General features: G+C 39.8%; 1 protein-coding gene and 1 gene segment (V, D, J or C); both read left to right on the forward strand.

Moving 5' to 3' along the window:
• Positions 1-3,388: 3,388 nt before the first annotated feature.
• Positions 3,389-5,664, forward strand: LOC308432383 (immunoglobulin kappa variable 4-1-like). The segment is given in 2 exons: positions 3,389-3,443; positions 5,252-5,664.
• A 12,959-nt stretch (positions 5,665-18,623) lies between these two features.
• On the forward strand, positions 18,624-20,455 carry LOC308432513 (5'-AMP-activated protein kinase catalytic subunit alpha-1-like; the record flags this gene model as incomplete). Its single annotated transcript, XM_080932287.1, is given in 2 exon segments — positions 18,624-19,413; positions 19,416-20,455. Coding segments are annotated over 2 exon segments (1,674 nt in total). The 3' UTR covers positions 20,300-20,455.
• Between the last annotated feature and the right edge of the window lie 3,221 nt (positions 20,456-23,676).

Raw genomic sequence — 23,676 nt, forward strand, 5'->3', positions numbered from 1 at the left:
CTCATTGATTTCACACAGTAGCATGATAGTTTCTCCCAGAATTCTTCAGCATGAAGGTTATGAAACAGAACATGCAACGTTATTTGGGCTGGGATGAAACCACATACAGGAAAGGGTGAGTGCAGGGAATGGATGGTAATTGCCATGGCAACAGATGCATGGGTCCCTGTTGCCTATGGGTGAGGTCTCTGTCATCTCTGGATTTGGAGGTGACCTATGACCTTAAAGCTGGTTTCTGACTGTAAAACCAGTTCCTGATGCTAACAATGAGTCTCTGCGTTAACCACCAACCACTACAAAATGAAGCTTTGGAACACAGCTGTGAGAATGGTCATAGATATTTACAAATACAGTTTGACAGCATGACCATTTAGCAGAACAACAATATTAAGCTCTCCCCTAGAGCCCACAGTTTCAGAATTGATGTAATTTTGACCATATTTACTCTAACAGGCATAGAATCTTTTCTGTGGCTCAGTCCACACACCCAGTCAAAAACCGTGTGTTTACTACTATACTCATTCTGACACTAGTCCAGCTCTTGTCAAGTCTTGATGCCAGGTCAGTGTTGTGTCAGAAGCGCTCAGTGCTGAGTATGACACAGAAACATGACCCTCACTGCTTCTGTTTTCTTAGACCATTTGTGTTATTTTCACATTTACAGATAGGACATTTGTACAGAAACCACTGTTTGTGAGAAGATGAAGAGACCTGTCTTATCCTCAGATATGGCTTTTTATTCTACTTTAGGCTTCCAGCTTTCTTCTTCATTCACAGCTCACTATCCTTTCTAATCTTGATGTTTAGATTAAAGCATCTTTGTAGATTCACCCTCAATTTCTAATCTAACCTGACACATCCTTTTCTCTCTATGTTAGTAAACCTAATTGCCTTCCTTTTTGAAAAGAATTGCAATGCAAAATTTATTGTTATTTTTGAGTTATTTATTTGTTTTATGTATATAAGTACACTGTAGCGGTCTTCAGACACATCAGAAGAGAGCATAGGATCTAATTACAGATGGTTGTGAGCCACCAAGTGGTTGTTGGGAATTTATCTCAGGATCCCCAGAAGAGAGTCAGTGCTCTTAACTGCTGAGCCATCTCTCCAGCCCTACATTATTTTTATGAGATAAAAAAATAGTTTTGGACTGGAGAGATGTCTCAGTGGTTATGAGCCCTTTCTACTCTAAAAGAGGAGATGGGTTCAGATTCTCGCATCCGTATGGCAAATGACAACCTCTTTTAAGTCTAGTTCCAATGCTTTCTCAGCATCTAGTGAGATGACCATGTGATTTTTTTAACAACTTTATTTTACAAAACAATGATAAATGTACAGATTTTAAACATTTTTTGCTTAAAATTATACATTTTTTTGTCAATACTTTTTTCCAGATTTTAACATAATTTTTACATAAAACTATATGAATATATTTTTTAGTCAGTACTTGATTTTTTTCAATGTTTGATTGTAAGCCTTGAAAACTTAATAGTTACATTGAGCTAAAGTACATGTAAAACAAAATGTAACATGGAAATAGTTAAAGTTTTCTTGTTTTGTAAATATTTTTTTTGTTTTGTTTTGTTTTCCTTATTTCTTGGACTTCATACAGTCTGTGAGTTTTTTCTGGGGGAGTGCAAGCCTCTGGGGTTAGAATCCCACTATCAGTGACTGCATATTATGTCTGTTCTTTTGTGACTGGGTTATCTCACTCAGGATGATCTTCTCTAGATGCAGCCATTTTCTTAAGAATTTGGTTAAGTCATTGTTTCTGGTGGCAGAGTAGTAGTCCATTGTGTATATGTACCACAATTTTTGTATCCATTCATCTTCTGAAGGACATCTGGGTTCCTTCCAGCTTCTGGCTATTATAAATAGAGCCGCTATGAACATTGTGGTGTAAATATCTTTGTTGTGTATTAAAGTGTCTCTGGGGTATATGCCCAGAAGTGGAATAGCTGGGTCTTCAGGTAGTACTATATCCAGTTTTCTGAGGTATCGCCAGACAGATTTCCAGAGTGGTTGTATTAGCTTGCAACCCCACCAACAGTGGAGAAGTGTTCCTCTTTCTCCGCAGCCTCGCCAGCATCTGTTGTCATCTGGGGTCTGAGCCAAGATAGCATGGCCCAGAGAGCACCACAAATGGTATGCAGCAGCCAAGAAGAAACATGGTTGTTAGTAAGTAGTAACTCAGAATTATAAGCAGAATTGTTGTTCACCTGGTATATTCTTTAGTTGGAGATTGGGAAATATTTTGTTTATTAATTAATTTATTAACTAATTAGTTAATTCAATTTACATCCCAATGGCAGTCCCCCTTTCCTCCCAGTCTCCCCCTTACACAGCTTCTTCCCCCATACATTTCTCCCTTTCTCCTCTGAGACAGGGAAAGTCTCCACAACACTGAAGGTACCAACCCAGGATGGCACATCAACTCACTTCAAGACTAGCCACATCCTCTCTTAATGAGACCAGACAAGGCAGCCTAGCCAGGGGAACAGGGAAACAGAGTCAGTGAGAGTTCTTACTCCAAATGTTGGGGGATTCACATGAGTACCAATCTTCACATCTGTTATATATATCCAAGAGGTGGGTGGGATGGGCTAGGTTTAGAGCATGAACGTTGTTTGGTTCGCTGCTCAGTTTCTGGGAGCCTTCCCAAACCATTGTCAACAAGGGTCCAAGTTCGTTGCCTCTCTTGGTCTTATGAAGTCACCTTTCCCTCTGGGTCTATCAATTCTTTCCCTAACTCTTGCTAAAGACTCCTCAAAAACTGCCTTATCTTTGGCTGTTGGTCTCTCCATCAGCTCTGGTCAGCTTTGGGTTGAAGGCTCTCAGAGGACAGTTATGCTAGGCTCCCTGCCACTCTCTATTCTCCCCATCCTCTGCCTCTGGGTACTCCTGAAAACCCAGCAGCAGTGAGGACTGACTATACACTGATGTGTTCCACGTTGGGATCCACAGAGCCAGGTGCAATCCAGGAGGCCTCCAGCCAATGGGTCCAGCAGTTGAGACCAGGAACACAATTCTCTTCACGTTGGCCCCACCAAGAAAATCCAGCAGTGAGTTCCTCCCATATTGTCTGCCCTTCATGCTGTGTGGTGCAGCTCTTCCTGGCTCCCTGGAGTCCTGCTGCTCCCAAGAACCTGCCCTTTAATCCAGCAAACTCAGCAGCACTTGGTCTGCCCTCTCTGTGTCTCATCCTCTGATCCACACCTCTACTGGCAATTCTGGAGGCCTGCAGCCACCAGGGCCTATCAGTTTTGTTTTCATCCCTGAGGCCTACTGAAACTTGGGACACCCAAAGGTCTGAAGCCAGCAGTGACTACCAGCTCTGTCTGTATTACTGGAAGCCTGCTGCCCCTCAGGACAAACAGGTCTACCTGCCATGCCAGTGGACTACTGCCATCGGGAGACCACCAGCATTATCTGTGTCCTTGAAGGTCTGTTGCCTTCAGGGAAAAAGAGAACTGCCAACAGCAGAAAATAGAAGGTTTTCTAATCCCCTAACCATCTCTCTGTTATGTATGTATGTTAGCAGTTTATAAAATGATAACTGAACATGCTTACCACAAATCATTTAATGTTTTTTACCTATTTCAGTATAAAATGATATATTTAATGCAAACTAGAAAAGAGGCATATTGATTAAATCCATATTTAATTTCAATAGTGTTCTGGTTTAATATTTGCACATTAATATCTGATGAATAATTAAATTGGATATCAAATTCTTGTGCTGTCTTGCATTCAGCTGATTAGTGATATACATCTGGAGGTTACATCTCCATGTATAGATTAGACTGACCTAGAATTTAAGTACCCAAGGCTGGGTAGAATCTTATGGGTCTCTGGCTTCTTTCTCTCCAGTTCTGGGATACAGAGATGAATCTCAGTCTTTGTCATGACATTTTGTTTACTTTTCTGTTTCATGCACTTTACACAGAATAGTGTAATTATAATTCACTTCATATATACCCTCATAATTCACTAAGCTGAATTCAGGTGTTTATTTCAGGTTTTGCATTGCTATTGATTTTCCTTTACACACAAACTGTTTTTTGTTTTTTTATTTAGATGTGAACAATCTCTGATGTGGTGGACACCTGGTCTCTGTAAAATCGTTACTCTATTTAGGTGGCTGTGACCCCTTCTGGAGAATCTTTGAAGACTGAGCAATATGAAGACTCATTTTACAGTTTTAATCCTGCTAATTTCTAGACTTTTGTAGAAAATTCCTTTGTGGGATAAAACCGTTTGGCAGTGCTGGTCTCCAGGTGCGATGAGATAAAGAAACCTGGTTTGTTTTATTCTCCTCCATTTTCTTAAACTGAGATCCCTCTTTAAGTTCCCTGGCGTTGTGGGAAACATGACTCTTAGTTTCTGTTGGATTGTCTTTACTTTGAGATTAAAGCTGCTCTGATCCCAGGCTAGAGTCCCCAGGACATCCACAGAGCTAATTCAGGCTCCTACTGGCACCTCTGTCCCATGTTTAATTGGAAGTTGGGGCTCCGATGCCTGAGGCACTGCTCATGTTCTCATTATCAGAGTCGATATGGAGATGGGAGACAGGGAACAGATTTAGCTCCAATTTCTTTGACTTTCCTCTTTCTTTTCCTATCCACTACTGACATTTTTATTTCTTGTATTCTTGTGATTTTTCTCACTCATATTAGCTTTCTAGAATGATCAGTCTGAGATAGGTCCCCTAAAATTTCTCCAAAGGACACTTGTCTTGGATATTAACCCAAACCTCTTAGATCTTGTAGTAGGTTTCTGTTGTTATGAGGAAGCCGATCACTGTCAGTGTTTTCTTGTGCTCTCTCTGATGGTATTGTTCCTGTTGATTGACACCACCACTCACACACTGCCCAGCTGTTTGTTTCTTCTTTTCCATCTGCTTTGCATGGGTTCCTCCTGCCCAGCCGAGCTTCTCAGTGTGTATAAACCAGGCCTGTGCATTGTGACTGAAGTGCATCAGACAGGCAGGGGAACAACATGGCATCACAAACCCATGTCCTCATATCCCTGCTGCTCTGGGTATCTGGTGAGACATTTAAAGTATTAAAATATTTTCAAGGTTTTATATTTGTCATAGGAAATTTGCAATATGTTTTATTTTGCCATTTTTCTTACATAATAATACTGTGACAATTTGCCATTATAAAGATATTTAACTGACAATTTTTAAATTTTATTATAATTTATGTTCATTAATTTAGGCATTCTCACTTCATATTCCCTATTGCAGGTACCTGTGGGGATATTGTGATGACACAGTCTCCAACATCTTTGGCTGTGTCAACTGGTGAGAAGGTCACTATGAGCTGCAAGTCCAGTCGGAGTCTTTTATGGGATGGAAAAAGCTACTTGGCCTGGTACCAGCAGAAAGCCGGACAGTCCCCTAGACTGCTGATATACTTTGCATCCACTAGAGAATCTGGGGTCCCTGATCGCTTTGTAGGCAGTGGGTCTGGGACAGATTTCACTCTGACCATCAGCAGTGTGCAGGTTGAAGATCTGGCTGTTTATTACTGTCAGCACCATTATAACAGCCTTCCCCCACACAGTGCTTCAGCCTCCTACACAAACCTCCCTGAGACTCTCCCCAGCTGCACACACCACACACAACTCTGGACATGCACACTTCCCCCTTCTGCCTGAGACCTGACCTGCCTGCAGTATTGAAGAAAAAGTTTACACAGCCCTTTAAAATGTGCTTAATGCCTCTTATGTCTTTAGGTACAAAAATTCTAAATACCATAATGCAGGAAAATACCACAGTATCATTTTTTTAATCTTTCATAAACACTTTACCAAAAAGTATGATGAATGAATATGATGATTTATCTTATAGTTCTATCAATCTGGTAAATAATATAAGATCATATGGGCTGATGTGGTGATTTTGGTAAACTGTGTTTTGGTTAGGAGTATATAGAAAAAAATATTGCTTTTTTTTTGATTTCTAGAGGGTTTTCTTTCTGCCATAATGGTATCCATCTTTTTCTCACATTTCTCTTTTTTTGTGATTCTTTTATTTATATTCCGTGTATTTAATTAGTTATTTTTATGTACATGTGTGCCTCTCTGCCTCTTTCTTTCCTTTCCTCCCTCCTCCTTCCCTCCCTCCCTTTCTCCCCTCCCCCCTTTTGTGGGCATGTGTGTGTATGGGGTCTCAGGTCTGACACATGGCTTGGTGGTTAGTTCCTTCATCTTTTGTGCAATGTTGCTGCTTCTTACATTTCTTAATTAATAGATAGTCATTTTACAGAAATTTTATAATGGAATGTCTGACAAGTACATCATACATTTTGACCATATCCACTAACTTTCTCCATTTTCATTTCCTTTCCTCCTGTTATTGTGGCCTCCTTTTGACACACCAGTGACATGAATGTTGATTCTGAGGCTTTTTAATGTTTTGAAGCTTTGTTTGCCAGTCTCTCAGCTACTCTGCTCAACTAGTCCTGGCACTAAGTCTCTTTACATGGCCAGATCTAACTTCCCATCTCCCCTTTCTTTCACTTGTCTTCACACTCACTCCCAGTCACCCTCTCTGACTCAGTGCCTTGACATTCCCCTCCATTGGGAAAACGTGCCCTTCCTGGGCCAAAGGCCTCTTCTCACATTAATACCAGACACTGCTATGCATACCAGACTGTTTTGTATGCAATGGGGGCCATGGGCCTTTCAATGTGTGCTCAATGGTTGGTGTTCAAGTCCATGGAAGCTGTGAAGAATTTAGTTCATCAACAGTGTTATTCTTCTCATGAGGTGACAACCACAACCCTCTTCAACTCCTTCATCCCCCACTCCCAGCACACTCACTGGGGTCACCGTGCTCAGTCTGATGGTTAGCTGCAAACATGTTCAGCTGCATGAATCTGGCAATACCCCTGAGGAGACCTCTATATCAGCTTCCTGCCAACAAGCACTTCCCAGCATCAGCTGTAGTGCTTGGTTCTGGCGGCTGCACATGCAGTGGATCCCCAAGTGAGCAGCCCCTGAAAGACCCCCTCTTCAGTCCCTGAAGATCTTCCACTTGATCCTGTATCTTCTACTCTGACTGTTTTGTTCTCCCTTCTAAGAAGGACAGAGGCTTCCACATTTTGTCCTACCTTCGTTTTGACTTTCATAAGGTCTGAACTGTTTCTTGTGTATTCAGAGATTTCTGTGGCTTGTATCCACTTATTAGTGACTGCATATCATGTGTGTTCTTTTGTGACTGTGTTACCTCACTCAGGATGATATTCTCTAGTCCCATCCATTTACCTAGGAATTTCATGAAGTCATTGTTTCTAATAGCTATGTTGTACTCCATTGTGAAAATGTACCACAATTTCTGTATCCATTCCCCTGTTGAAGGACATCTGGGTTTTTTCCAGCTTCTGGCTATGATAAATAAGGCTACTATGAACATGGTGGAGCATGTGTCCTTGTTATATGTTGGAGCATCTTTGTGGTATATACCCAGAAGTGGAACACCTGGGTCTTCATGTAGTACTATGTCCAATTTTCAGAGGAACCACCAGACTGATTCCCAGAGTGCATGTACCAGCTTATACCAATACCAACAGTGGAGGAGTGTTCCTCTTTTTCCACATCTCAACAGTATCTGCTGTCATCTGTGTTTTTGATCTTAGCCAATCTGAGGAGTTTCTCCTTGATGGCACTCTCTACCTGAGAGGACTGTTCACAATCATCTTTTCTCCTCAGAATGAGAGTGTTAAGCCCATTGGTACGTCATTCTGCATGTAATGGCATACTGCCTTTCCACAGTTTGTGTCTCCACAGAACTTTCACTCAGTTTCAACACATTAACAATACACTCAGAGGCACAGATGTAACAACAATGTTGCATTAAGGGAAGGAACAGAAACACTTCCCCTCAGTGTCAATCAAGCCAAAGCTAGTCCAGATTTAATTCTGCATGTCACTTTTTGTGTCCTCCATCCTGTCTGTTGTATGATTCTGAATTAGGCTCTGCCTGGAGGCTGTTTTGTGATTATGTACTTGTGTCTTTCTTTGCTCTGTATTTACTAAATTGAACAAAAGTCATCATGTGAATATGAAAGGAAAATGAGGCATCATTTTCAAAGTTTTTAAACATAATTTTACAATGGATTAAGCCAAAGATTCCAAATGACCCCAACTGACGGAGATAACAGTATCACAAATATTATTGCTTGCCAAGAAATATACACATGTGACAAACAAGAACACAACATTGCTGGTAGGCATTGGTATCTTATTGATATAAGATTTCTTTAAACCTCTACTTTTGTTGCTTTTAGGAAATGGTTATTTGAACTTACATACTTTACTCTGTTTCATGGGAGAATACATAAACACTGGTTGCTCCATGTGTTAGCACAGGCAGTGAAAGTTGAATACATGAAGAATTGATGGCAGTTAAGGTTTATTATTACATTGTTTCCTTAAAGGCAGTTGAAACAAAGATACTAAGTATCAGCAGGATGTCAGTCAAAAGTCTTAAGTGATCTCAAGATGCATTATGAGGCCCAACAAAAGTCAGAAAAATCTGACCCTGTCTCATATAAATGGTGGCATTGGGTGGCCCAGCTAGAGCACTGCTGAAGACCTTTCCCTTTGGTGCTGATAAGATAGAGCTGGAATTGTGTTCATTCAGATACCAGCCAGGCCCAGATCCAGGGCTCTGAATTTGTCCAACCCCAAATCTATATTATTTGTAAATCTTCGAGATTCCTGAACAGGCCATTCTTGCTAACACAAACCTGTAGGATCTTCTAGATACAGGAATAAAAGACACAACCCAGAGGAGTCCTGATGGGAATCCTATACTGATGGTGTCACAGAAGCGAAAGATCTTGAACCAGACCAATGATTCATTGCAATGATCATTTGTAAGGGAAGATATGTGGACTTAGACATTCTGTGGGACACACTGATATATTACAGCTACTATGATGAGATGTTTTCTATGTTTGTTCTTGTTTGTTTCTTTTGTGTTTTATTTGCAGATGTCGCAAGGGCAATGATCAGTTAAGAGTGTAAAGGTAAGGTGAGAATTCCTTGTATGTAGGAGACACAGCTGTATCATGTAATGTTTTTCTGGACAGTGTCTTATGAGAGGATTTATTGCCAAGATAAGACATGCGGTGTTTTTCTGGGATCTGTCGTCTGAAAAGTCATGTAATATTTTTGCTGGAGTAGACACTTGAGAGAATATGTGAAGTTTGAAAACAGGTTAATGTAACCCAACAGACAGAGGATGATGCTCTGTCACTGGATCCCCTCAGTGGTCTTCGTTGAGCTTCTGTGATGGAGGTCTTCATATGTCAGGCCTTAGTAGAGAATCTCGCACTAAAGAACTTCTGGTAGAGTTTGAACTGCTTCTAGATGCTTTTGTGGAAGATAGGAAGAGCCTCATTTTTTTTTTCTATGTTGAGCTGCTGCTGTGATTTCCTGATTTGTGTTTTGCTAGTGGACTGGACTGCAGTTAGCAAAGTTCAAGGAACTATGTCTAAACAAGTCCATGTCTCCTTTGTCCTATTAGTCATATTCTTCTCTTATATTTGGTATGTGGTCCATAAGGAAGCTTGTAATGTTTAAGAGCCTTTATTAAAGTAGATCTTGAAAAATATAAGCATACAGATGGGAAATAAAAATGACTGAGGCGCCTGACCAAAAAAATCCCAAAGAAACAACAAAAAGTGAAAAATAAAATAAATATAAGAACCCCTTCAAAAATCTAAATACCTTTCACAACTTAGAAACAGATATAAAAATGGTTAACCTAAAAATACTAGACACAAAACATCCAGGTAATCCAGGACTCTATATAAGACCAAAGTTATGAAAAAGTTATAATATAAGAAGGGAAAGTAACTCAGATAAGAAGTACAGAAAATAGTCAGAATTTTATCAGACATTTATTGACGACATAATAACAATACTGTCCAAAATATTGCACAAGATAGAATCAGATGGAATACTACCTAACTCATTTATTGAGGCTACAATTACCTCATTCCTAAACCACACAAAGACCCTATAAGAAAAGAGAACTTCAGACAAGTCTCACTTATGAACATTGATGCAAAAATACTCAACAAAATCCTTGCAAACCGAATCCAAGAACACATCAAAACTACCATTCACCATGAAGAAGTAGGCTTCATCCCTGGGATGCAGGGTTGGTTTAATATACAGAAATCAATCAATGTAATCCACCATATAAAGAAACTCAAAGTAAAAAACCACATGGTCATCTCACTAGATGCTGAGAAAGAATTTGAAAAAATTCAACCCCTTCATGTTAAAAGTCCTGAAAAGAACAGGAATCCAAGGTCCATACCTAAACACAATAAAAGCAATATACAGCAAACCAACAGCCAACATCAAACTTAAGGGTGGGAAATTTGAAGCAATCCCACTAAAATCAGGGACTGGACAAGGCTGCCCACTCTCCCTCTACCTATTATACATAGTATTGGAATTCCTGACTGGAGCAATTAGACAGTAAAAGGAAATCAAAGGGATACAAATTGGAATGGAAGAGGTAAAAACATCACTATTTGCAGATGACATGATAGTGTACTTAAGCAACCCCACAACTTCCACCTGAGAACTCCTACAGCTGATAAACAAGTTCAGCAAAGTGGCCGGATATAAAATTAACTCAGACAAATCTGTAGCCTTCCTATATTCAAAGCACAAACATGTGGAGATAGAAATTAGGGAAAAGATACCATTCACAATAGTCACAAAAACTATGAAATACCTTGGTGTGACTCTAACTAAGCAAGTGAAAGACCTGTATGACAAGAACTTCAAACCTCTAAAAAAGAAAATTGAGGAAGATCTCAGAAAATTGTAAGATCTCCCATGCTCTTGGATTGGCAGGATCAACGTTTCAAAAATGGCCATCTTATCAAAAGCAATCTACATATTCAATGCAATCCCCATCAAAATTCAAACCCAGTTCTTCATTGAGTTGGAAAGATCAATGTGCAATTTCATCTGGAATAACAAAAGACCTAGAATATTGAAATCCATCCTCAACAACAAGAAAACATCTGCAGGAATCACTATTCCTGACCTCAAGCTATATCACAAGGCAATTGTGCTAAAAACTGCATGGTACTTGTACAGAAATAGGCACGTGGATCAATGGAATAGAATAGAAGATCCAGAAATAAGCCCTCACATATATGACCCCCAGATTTTTTTAACAAGGGAGCTGTAAACATTCAATGGAAAAAGGACAGCCTATTCAACAAATGGTGTCCAACTGGCACTCAGCATTCAGAAGAATGAAAATAGACTCTTTCTTATCTCCTTGTACAAAGCTCAAGTGTAAGTGGATCAAAGATCTCCATATTAAACCAGGAACAATGAAACTATTAGATGAGAAATTAGGAAAAACCTTAGAACACATAGGCACAGGAGAAACTTTCTTTTTTTTTAAAACGACTTTATTTTGCAAAACAAAGATAAATGTAAAGATTTTAAACATTTTTTGCTTAAAATTATACATTTTTGTCAGTACTGTTTTTTCAGACATTAAAATATATTTTACATAAAACCATGTGAATATATTTTTTAGTCATTACTTGATTTTTTTCAAGGGCTTGACAGTATGCATTGAAAACCTACTAGTTGCAATAAGCGTAAAGTACATGCAAAACAAAACATGGAAATAGTCAAAATCTTCTTGTTTTGTGAATATATGTATATTTTTTGTTTTCTTTATTTCTTGGACTTCATACAGTCTATGAGTTGTTTCTGGGGGAGTGCAAGCCTCTGGGGTTAGCATCCCACTATCAGTGACTGCATATTATGTCTGTTCTTTTGTGACTGGGTTATCTCACTCAGGATGATCTTCTCTAGGTGCAGCCATTTTCTTAAGAATTTGGTTAAGTCATTGTTTCTGGTGGCTGAGTAGTATTCCATTGTGTATATGTACCACAATTTTTGTATCCATTTGTCTTCTGAAGGACATCTGGGTTCCTTCCAGCTTCTAGCTATTATAAATAGAGCCGCTATGAACATTGTGGTGCATATATCTTTGTTGTGTATTAAAGTGTCTCTGGGGTATATGCCCAGAAGTGGAATAGCTGGATCTTCAGGTAGTACTATATCCAATTTTCTGAGGTATCGCCAGACAGATTTCCAGAGTGGTTGTATTAGCTTGCAACCCCACCAAGAGTGGAGAAGTGTTCCTCTTTCTCCGCAGCCTCGCCAGCATCTGCTGTCATCTGAGTTTTGGATCTTGGCCAATCTGACTGGTGTGAGGTGGAATCTTAGGGTTGTTTTGATTTGCATTTCCCTGATGGCTAAGGATGTGGAGCATTTCCTCAGATGTTTCTCGGCCATTCGGTGTTCCTCAATTGTAAATGATTTGTTTAGCTCTGTACCCCATTTTTTAATAGGGTTATTTGATTCTCTGGTGTCTAGCTTTTTGAGTTCCTTGTACACCTTGGATATTAGGCCTCTATCTGATGTGGTGTTGGTAAAGATCTTTTCCCATTCTGTTGGTTGCCGTTTTGTTTTCTTGACGATGTCCTTAGCCTTACAGTAATTTTGCAATCTCATTAAGTACCATTTGTTAATCTTTGACCTTAGAGCTTGAGCCATTGTTGTTTTGTTCAGGAAATTTTCTCCTGTGCCTATGTGTTCTAAGGTTTTCCCTATTTTCTCATCTAATAGTTTCAGTGTATCTGGTTTAATGTGGAGATCTTTTATCCACTTACACTTGAGCTTTGTACAAGGAGATAAGAACGGGTCTATTTTCATTCTTTTGCATGTTGAGTGCCAGTTGGACCAGCACCATTTGTTGAATAGGCTGTCCTTTTTCCATTGAATGTTTACTGCTCCTTTGTCAAAAATCAGGTGACCATATACATGAGGGCTCATTTCTGGATCTTCTATTCTATTCCATTGATCCACCTGCCTATTTCTGTACCAGTACCATGCAGTTTTCAGCACAATTGCCTTGTAATATAGCTTGAGGTCAGGGATAGTGATTCCCGCAGATGTTTTTTTGTTTTTGAGGATGAATTTCGCTATTCTAGGTCTTTTGTTATTCCATATGAAATTGCACATTGATCTTTCCAATTCCATGAAGAACTGGGTTGGAATTTTGATGGGGATTGCATTGAATATGTAGATTGCTTTTGGTAGGATGGCCATTTTTAAGATGTTGATCTTTCCAATCCATGAGCATGGGAGATCTTTCCATTTTCTGAGATCCTCCTCAATTTCTTTCTTTAGAGGTTTGAAGTTCTTGTCATACAGGTCCTTCACTTCCTTAGTTAGAGTCACACCAAGGTATTTCATAGTTTTTGTAACGATTGTGAAGGGTACCTTTTCCCTAATTTCTTTCTCCACATGTTTGTCATTTGAGTATAGGAAGGCTACTGATTTGTTTGAGTTAATTTTGTATCCGGCCATTTTGCTGAACTTGTTTATCAGCTGTAGGAGTTCTCTGGTGGAATTTTTGGGGTCACTCAAGTACACTATCATGTCATCGGCAAAAAGTGATGTTTTTATCTCTTCCTTTCTGATTTGTATCCCCTTGATCTCCTTTTGCTGTCTAAATGCTCCAGCCAGGACTTCCAGTACTATGTTGAATAGGTAGAGGGAGAGTGGGCAGCCTTGTCGAGTCCCTGATTTTAGTGGGATTGCTTCAAGTTTCTCGCCATTAAGTTTGATGTTGGCTGTTGCTTTGCTGTATATTGCTTTTATTATGTTTAAATATGGGACTTGGATTCCTGTTCTTTCCAGGTCTTTTAACATGAAGGTGTGTTGGATTTTGTCAAATGATTTCTCAGCGTGTAGTGAGATGACCATGTGATTTTGGTCTTTAAGTTTTTTTATATGGTGGATTACATTGATGGATTTCCTTATTTTAAACCATCCCTGCATCCCAGGGATGAAGCCTACTTGGTCATGATGAATGATGGTTTTGATGTGTTCTTGTATTCGGTTTGCAAGAATTTTGTTGAGTATTTTTGCATCAATGTTCATAAGTGAGATTGGTCTGAAGTTCTCTTTCCTTGTAGGGTCTTTGTGTGGTTTAGGTACGAGGGTTATTGTAGCCTCAAAAAATGAGTTGGGTAATATTCCATCTGATTCTATCTTTTTTAATAGTTTGGCGAATATTGATGTTATATCCCCAATAAATGTCTGATAAAATTCTGCACTGAACCCGTTTGGACCTGGGCTTTTTTTGGTTGGGAGGCTTTTGATGATTTCTTCTATTTCTTTAGGTGTTATAGGGTTATTTAGATGGTTTACTTGGTCCTGGTTAAACTTTGGGACCTTGTATCTGTCTAGGAATTCGTCCATTTCCTTCAGATTTTCCAATTTTGTGGAGTATAAGTTTTTGTAGTAGGATCTGATGATTTCTTGAATTTCCTTAGTTTCAGTTGTTATGTCACCACTTTCCTTTCTGATTTTGTTAATTTGGATACTCTCTCTTTGCCCTTTAGTTAGTCTGGCTAGGGGTTTATCAATCTCGTTGATTTTCTCAAAGAACCAACTCTTTGTTTTGTTGATTTTTTCAATGGTTCTTTTTGTTTCTATTTGGTCTATTTCTGCCCTAATTTTGATTATTTCTTGCCGTCTACTCTTTTTGGGTATATCTGCTTCCTTTTGTTCTAGGGCTTTTAGCTGTGCTGTCAGGTTGCTGATGTGAGCTCTCTCCAGTTTCTTTTTGGAAGCACTTAGGGCTATGAGTTTTCCTCTCAATACTGCTTTCATTGCATCCCATAGGTTTGGGTATGTTGTGTTTTCGTTTTCGTTGAATTCTAGAAAGTCCTTAATTTCTTTCTTTATTTCTTCTTTGACCCTGCTATCCTTTAACAGAGCGTTGTTTAGTTTCCATGTGTATGTGGGCATTTTGTTGTCTTTGTTGTTGTTAAAGACCAGCCGTAGACCATGGTGATCGGAGAGGATGCATGGGAGTATTTCAATCTTCTTATATCGATGAAGGCTCGTTCTCTGTCCAATTATGTGGTCAATTTTCGAGAAGGTGCCATGGGGTGTTGAGAAGAAGGTGTATTCTTTTACTTTAGGATAGTATGTTCTGTATATATCTATTAATTCTAGTTGGTTCAAAGTCTCTGCTAGTTTTGCAGTGTTTTTGTTCAATTTCTGTTTCCATGATCTGTCCATTGGTGAGAGTGGGGTATTAAAGTCTCCCACGATTATTGTGTGGGGTGAAATGTATTTTTTGAGCTTTAGTAGAGTTTCTTTTATGAATGTGGGTGATTTTTTATTTGGAACATATATGTTAAGGATTGAGAGTTCCTCCTGACAGATTTCCCCGGTAATGAGTAAAAAGTGTCCTTCTTTATCTTTTTTGATAACTTTTGGTTGGAAATTTACTTTATTTGATATTAGAATAGCCACTCCAGCTTGCTTCTTGGAGCTGTTTGCTTGGAAGTTTTTTCCCACCCTTTTACTCTGAGATAGTGTCTGTCTCTGTCTCTGAGATGAGTTTCCTGTATGCAGCAAAAGGCTGGATTTTGTTTATGTATCCAGTCTGATAGTCTATGTCTCTTTATTGGGGAGTTGAGACCATTTATGTTAATAGAAATCAAGGAATAATTGTTTCTGTTTCCTGCCATTTTTGCTTTTTTGGGTTGAGTTGTGTCTGTGTTTTTTTCTTCTTTTAGTTTTCTTGTTTAGGAGTTTTCTTGTTTTTACTAGGCTGTATTTTCCCTCCTTGTATTGGGTTTTCCACCTATAATTCGTTGTAATGCTGGGTTTGTGGTCAGATATTGTGTGAATTTTGATTTGTCTTGAAATATCTTTGTCTCTCCATCGATGGTGATTGATAGTTTTGCTGGGTAAAGCAGCTTGGGCTGGCACTTGTGCTCTCTTAAGGAGTGTATGATGTCTGTCCAGGCTCTTCTAGCTTTCATAGTCTCTGTTGAGAAATCGGGTGTGACTCTGATTGGTCTGCCTTTATATGTTACCTGACCTTTTTCCCTTACTGCTTTTAGTATTCTTTCTTTACTTTGGGCACTTGATGTTTTTACTATTATGTGTCGGGAGGTATTTCTTTTCTGGTCCAACCTATTTGGTGTTCTGAAGGCTTCTTTTATGCTCGTGGTTATCTCATTCTTGGGGGTAGGGAAGTTTTCTTCTATGATTTTGTTGAAGATATTTACTGTGCCTCTTAGTTGATACTCTTCTCCCTCTTCTATTCCTATTATCCTTAGGTTCGGTCTTCTCATTGTGTCTTGGATTTCCTGGACATTTTGGGTTAGGAGCTTTTTGTTTTTTGCATCTTCTCTGGCTGTTTTGTCTATGTTTGCAACGTTGTCTTCTGCCCCCGAGATTCTCTCCTCGATCTCTTGTAATCTGTTGGAAATGCTTGCTTCTGTGACTCCTGATTTCTTTTTTTGTGTTCTGACTCTAGGGTTATCTCTTTTAGCATTTTCTTTATTGTGTCAATTTCTGTTTTTCCATTCCTTTATTTCTTTGGTTCTGTTTTCCCCTCGTTCTTTGAGTTCTTTGAGTGTTTTTCTTGTTTCTTCTTTAAAAGCTTCTGAATCTTTTTGCTTTTCCTCCCTTTCTTGTTTAAGTAACTCTATCAGCATCTTGAAGCATGATTTCAGGTCTGTGTCTTCTTTTTCTGGAGTGTTTGGAATTCCGATGTTTGCTACTATCGGAGAGCTGGGTTCTGGTGTTGCTAGATTGTCTTGGTTTCCTTGGGATATACTCTTTCTCTTTCCTCTTGCCATTTTGTTGTCAGTGATATGTTCTTGCCTTTCCCTTGTATCTGGTCTGTGTCCCTGGTACACTTTCTGTGTGCACTCCGCAGAGATCTCTCTACTCCCAGGCAGCCCTGGATCCGGGTGGCAGCTGGGCCAGGCTCCGCTCTGCGTCCTGAAGTCGTCTTCGGGTGGGAACAGAAGTTCCTAAGATCTGTTCCCGGTCACTGGATCGGGGAGGACAGGGCAGGTCAGGGCAGGGGGTCCCCTTTCCGTGTGCACTCCGCAGAGATCCCTCTGCTCCCCAGCAGCCTAGGTCTCCCACTCACCAGTTGCTCAGCCTGTACGAGCCACCTTTCCGGCTGGCAGTTGGGCCAGGCTCCGCTCTGTGTCCTGAAGTCGTTTCCGGGTGGGAACAGAAGTTCCTAAGATCTGTTCCAGGTCCCTGGATCGGGGAGGACAGGGCAGGTCAGGGCAGGGGGTGCCCTTTCCGTGTGCACTCCGCAGAGATCCCTCTGCTCTCCCAGGAGAAACTTCCTTGAACTGTACACCAATGGTTGTGATCTAAGGTCAAAGATTGACAAATGGGACTTAATGAGATTGCAAAGTTCTGTAAAGATAAGGACATTGTCAAGAAAACAAAACGGCAGCCAACAGAGTGGGAAAAGATCTTTACCAACCCCATATCTGATAGAGGCCTAATATCCCAGATATACAAAGAACTCAAAAAGCTAGACACCAGAGAATCAAACAACCCTATTAAAAAATGGGGCAAAGAGCTAAATAAAAAGTTTTCAATTGAGGAATATCGAATGGCTGAGAAAAATGTAAGGAAGTGCTCGACATTTTTAGTCATCAGGGAAATGCAAATCAAATCAACCCTGAGATTTCACCTCACACCAGTAAGATTGGCCAAGATCCAAAATTCAGATAACAGAGGATGCTGGCGAGGTTGTGGAGAAAGAGTAACAGTTCTCCACTGTTGGTGGGGTTATAAACTGATACATGCACTCTGGACATCAGTCTGGAGGATCCTCAGAAAATTGGACATAGTACTACCTGAAGATCTAGCTATTCCATGTCTGGGCATATATGTCTGAGACACTCTAATATACAACAAATACGCATGCACCACAATGTTCATAGCAGCTCTATTTATAATATCTAGAAGCTGGAAAGAACCCAGATGTCCTTCAGTAGATGAATGAATACAAAAATTTTGGTACATTTACACAATGGAGTAGTACTCAGCTATCAGAAACAATGACTTAACAAAATTTTTAAGAAAATGGTTGCATCTAGAGAATATTATCCTGAGCGAGATAACTCAGTCACAAAAGAACAGACATAAAATGCAGTCACTGATAATGGGATACTAACCCCAGAAAGCTCTGAACACCCCAGAAACAACTCACAGACTGTGTGAAGTTCAAGAAAAAAAAACATTATGCTCAATCCTTACACACCAAATAAACTTTGACTAATTCCTGGTTAAATCCTATTTTACATGCACTTTTTGTCCATTGTAACTAGTAAGACCTTAATGCACACTATCAATCCTTTGGAAAAAAAAGCCAAGCACTGATAAAAGTGTATTCACTTACTTTTATTTAAAAATGCTTAAAGTGTGTTCATTTATCTTTGTTTTTAAAAATAAAGTTGTTCAAAAAAATTAAAAAATTAAAAAAAAATAGAGGAGGTGCGCGCAGAGGGATGCGGGGCGCTGAGGCGGGTACCAGCGCCGCAGTGGGAGCGAGTGCGCTTGGCGGCCAGCTGCGGGGACTGCTGGGCCTGCACGGGCGGCGGCAGGCGACTGCGCCCCACCGTGGCGCGCCCGGGTCCCCACCCCCTCGGCGCCCGCCTGCCCCTGGCGCGGCCCTGCCCGCCCCCTCCGCCCCCTCCCGCGGCGCCATGTGCAGACTCAGTTCCTGGAGAAAGATGGAGATGGCCGAGAAGCAGAAGCACGAAGGGCGGGTGAAGATCGGCCACTACATCCTTGGGGACACGCTGGGCGTAGGCACCTTCGGGAAAGTGAAGGTGGGCAAGCACGAATTGACTGGACATAAAGTTGCTGTGAAGATCCTCAACCGGCAGAAGATCCGGAGCCTGGACGTGGTCGGAAAGATCCGCAGAGAGATTCAGAACCTGAAGCTCTTCAGGCATCCTCATATAATCAAACTGTACCAGGTCATCAGTACACCATCTGATATTTTCATGGTGATGGAATATGTCTCAGGAGGAGAGCTATTTGATTATATCTGTAAAAATGGAAGGCTGGATGAAAAGGAAAGTCGCCGACTGTTCCAGCAGATCCTTTCTGGTGTGGATTATTGTCACAGGCATATGGTGGTCCACAGAGATTTGAAACCTGAAAACGTCCTGCTTGATGCACACATGAATGCAAAGATAGCCGACTTTGGTCTTTCAAACATGATGTCAGATGGTGAATTTTTAAGAACAAGCTGTGGCTCACTCAATTATGCCGCACCAGAAGTAATTTCGGGAAGATTGTACGCAGGCCCTGAGGTGGACATCTGGAGCAGTGGGGTCATTCTCTATGCTCTGCTGTGTGGAACCCTCCCTTTTGATGATGACCATGTGCCAACTCTTTTTAAGAAGATATGTGATGGGATTTTTTATACCCCTCAGTATTTAAATCCCTCTGTAATAAGCCTTTTGAAGCACATGCAGGTAGATCCCAATAGAGGGCCACAATAAAAGATATCAGGGAGCACGAATGGTTTAAACAGGACCTTCCGAAATATCTCTTTCCTGAGGACCCATCTTACAGTTCGACCATGATCGATGATGAAGCCTTAAAGGAAGTGTGTGAGAAGTTCGAGTGCTCAGAGGAGGAGGTCCTCAGCTGCCTGTACAACAGAAACCACCAGGACCCGCTGGCGGTGGCCTACCACCTCATAATAGACAACAGGAGAATAATGAATGAAGCCAAAGACTTCTACTTGGCCACCAGCCCACCCGATTCTTTCCTCGATGATCACCATTTAACTCGGCCCCACCCTGAAAGAGTACCATTCTTGGTTGCCGAAACACCAAGGGCCCGGCACACCCTGGACGAACTAAACCCACAGAAATCCAAACACCAAGGTGTACGGAAGGCAAAATGGCATTTGGGAATTCGAAGTCAAAGCCGGCCCAATGATATCATGGCAGAAGTATGTAGGGCAATCAAGCAGCTGGATTACGAATGGAAGGTTGTAAACTCCTATTATTTGCGCGTACGAAGGAAGAATCCTGTGACAAGCACATTTTCCAAAATGAGTCTACAGCTATACCAAGTGGACAGTAGAACTTACTTACTGGATTTCCGTAGTATTGACGATGAAATTACAGAAGCCAAATCAGGGACTGCTACTCCACAGAGATCGGGATCCATCAGCAACTATCGATCTTGCCAAAGGAGTGACTCCGATGCTGAGGCTCAAGGCAAGCCCTCAGAAGTCTCTCTTACCTCATCTGTGACCTCCCTCGACTCCTCTCCTGTTGACGTAGCTCCAAGACCAGGAAGTCACACAATAGAATTTTTTGAAATGTGTGCAAATCTAATTAAAATTCTTGCACAGTAAACCTAAAACTTTGCTTATTTCTTTGATGCAATAAGCATGCATAATAAATAATAGCCAAATACTTCCATTTACCAAGTTATATATATGTGTGTATATATAACTAAGGATCGGCCTTTGGAATGCAGTTTGCACAGGGACTGGGAAATGATTGATTGTTAAAAGCCTAAAGTGCAGAAATGAATCCCGTATTCAGTAGGTTCACAGAACATAACGGACACACAATGGATTGCAAGTCTCAGGCTCACTTGATTTTTGACCATTTGAATTTGCTGTAAAAGGTCTCTGTTGGCCATAAATTTACCATGAAGCCTTCACATATTAGACCATGCTGATGTGTCTTATGTTAGCTTCATGAATTATTGGGTGAGTTTGCCTGGAATCCCCATAGACCTTATTAGATGATGCTTTTTTCTGGGTTCCTTAGCTTCAGAAATAGCTCCTTTTTCCCATTTTGGGTAACATTGTGAACTGTTTCCATATCCCTCTTAAGATGCTATTTTTGTGTCATAAGTCATATCAGATAACAGTCTAATTTTTTTTGGCTTGTAAGCCCCAAGCCTTTAGAATTTATATGTGCAGACCCTCTGAGCCCTGAATTTACTTTTACAGTTTCCCCCTTACGTTTTGTATATGAAGTGCTGCTTCGGCTCCAGGAGCCGAGTTGCTCTCCCTGTACTGAATCATGTTGCTTCTGTCAGTGCACAGACACACTGTCATGGCAGCCAGTATTGAATGTCATCTGTTGGTGTATTTTTTAAGTCAGCCCAGTGCATAGAATGGACATCGTTTCCAAGCTCTGAATGCTAGGATTGGATTTCAAACCCCCCGATTTTATTCTGAACAGTATCTAAAGAAAGAAAAGTTGAAAGCATATAGTGACTGCATATGTATCTACTACTTAGCTCCTACAACTACTGTTCGAACATAGTTGCTCTCTAGAGCCACACATGTATAAAATACAGATATGCACATATATTTGAGCATATGTTTGCTTTTATTCTGAACCATTGAGATGTTAAGATACATATCCCAGCCCTCAATACTTGAGCATCTCCTAAAAATAATGATAATGTCTTTTCAAAAACCTCCTGAATCCATTATAAAATGAATAATTTCTAGACAGTGCCTGGCCTTCAAGATTCAATGATAACTGTCCAGAATCCCATTTAAGTTATGGCCTGATTTCATTTGTAGTTTTTTGATCGGGTTAGTGACACTGCTTTGAGAAGATGGAGAAGAAACCCCTTCTTCAGAATGGCCAAGTTTATTTCAGGTTTTAATTACAAAAGAAAAAGGTAATAGTGAGGGGTTAAAGAGGTTGGATCTTTCTTCCATCTCTGATTTATGTGCCTCCTTGTTTAGTGGACTTAAAGTCACACAATATGAAGCTGATACTGTATGAGCTAGTAATTAATTTTGTATTGGCCATATTTGGTTTCTTTTAAGTTTAAGAAATTGGCCAGAGGCTCTAGCTCAGTGGTAAGGCTGAGTGATCTCCAGCAATGTGAAAATACATTTTCTTTAAACATTAATCATCCCCCCTTTGTAAGAGAGACTCCCCCCTTCCCCACCACATTCATTTAAAAATATTTTGCCCCATTCCCAAATCTGTTCAGCACTTAGGTAACCAGATGGGAAGGAATTTGGAGGACGTGGTAGTTTGCATAAAAGATTATGGTATAGTTTATGCACTGATTTCCGGACAAAAAAAATTGATACTTCTTTTTGTTCGGGGCTTGTTTTATTCAACTTTGATTTGAATGCTGTATGAAAGGGTGGAGACTCCTTTGACATGAGTTCTCAGCTGTGTTCATACCTGTGTGTGCCCTCTGCATGGGGCTCACGGACGTCACTTATGCTGTCTGAATGCAGCACTGTGTTCCCAGTGTGTGGAACTGAAGGCTGCATTTGTAAAGTTACAGATTTGTAAATAGAACTAAGTAGTATCTGTGTAAACTGTTAGGGGGACGGGGCACAAAAGGAGGAGCCAATTAAATAGGACCTTCTAAAATTTGTTAATTTTGTAAACTTTGCTTCTTTTATAAGTTATTCTGTGATTCCTTTTAGTTACCGAGTTTTATTTTGAATATATTTAAATATTGCACTTGTATAAATGGTATTATAGAAGCAGACTATCGCAGTCAAAAATTTTTTTTTAAAGCTAGGATATCTGAAATGACAATTTTCTGTTATGTATGTCAAGTTGGAACAGAATTTTCACAAATGTATTGTAGTTTGCAAATTCTTATCCTGAAAATGTAAGGGGAGTATATGCAAATGATTTTTAATCTTTTTTATTATCTTTTCAGCAATTTATATTTTTTTTGTGATTTTATGCAACAATACTTTTACTTCGTCTTGACAACTGAAAGCTGTTTGCTGTTTTTGCCAGAAAAGTACTGTATACATAGTTTTAAATATAATGGATTTTGCTGATATGTAAAAATTTTGTCATTAAAGTTGATTTCTCATGAAAGGAAAAAAAAAAATAGAGAAGAAATGTCATGGTTAGATATACGATACCCTAACTTCATATGCTGTGCTCCTGGGGTTGGTGTATTTGACATAACACCTTTGTGTTCCCCATGAGTACGGGTTGAATTTTGCTATTTTTTTTTAGGTTCTCTAATTCATGTCAAAGTTCTCACTTCCAGAAGCTCAGAATATGGCTGTGTTTAGAATTAAGTTCTTCAAGAAAGTTACAATTTAAAATTAAGCTACCTAAACGGCCTCAATCCGACATTTCAAACTATTGTATATGAAAAAAAAAAAGAAAATACTTGCAACAAAATCATAGAAAAATATTCCCAACCATAAAAACAGAGTTGCCTCTCAAGGTAAAGGAAGCATGTGGGACACATTGATTGTTTTCACTGGCCTAGAGATGAAATTTCCTATGATGAAAACATTATAGACTACCAGAAGCAAGAAACAATGTTATAGAATATTAAAAGGAATAAATAATTTCAAATCACCAAATCAAAATCGTGGAAGATTTCCACCCCACCACTGATAATGAAATGTCCATGGTATCAATTCCCCAATAAAAGTCAAAGTCAATAGATAGGAGTTGAAAATAGTATCCATCTTTAGATGCTTCTAAAAAGCAGATGGTACATTCACACCACAACAAAGAATAGAATGTACCTTAGGGTAAAAGAAGGGAAAAAGATATTCCATGCAAATGGACCCAAGGGCCAGCTCGTATAACAACTGTAATATCTGACAATACAGATTTTACACACATACTACTCACTTTGTTTTGCTTTTCATCACTATGACAACATGTGTTAATAAACTTGGACACAGAAATATGTACAAAAGGGTCTTTTACATGTATCTGGATATATCTTCTTTATATAGCTCTTTTCTTTATT

The sequence above is a fragment of the Micromys minutus genome (genome assembly GCF_963924665.1).
Source record: "Micromys minutus genome assembly, chromosome: 18".
Taxonomy (NCBI): domain Eukaryota; kingdom Metazoa; phylum Chordata; class Mammalia; order Rodentia; family Muridae; genus Micromys; species Micromys minutus.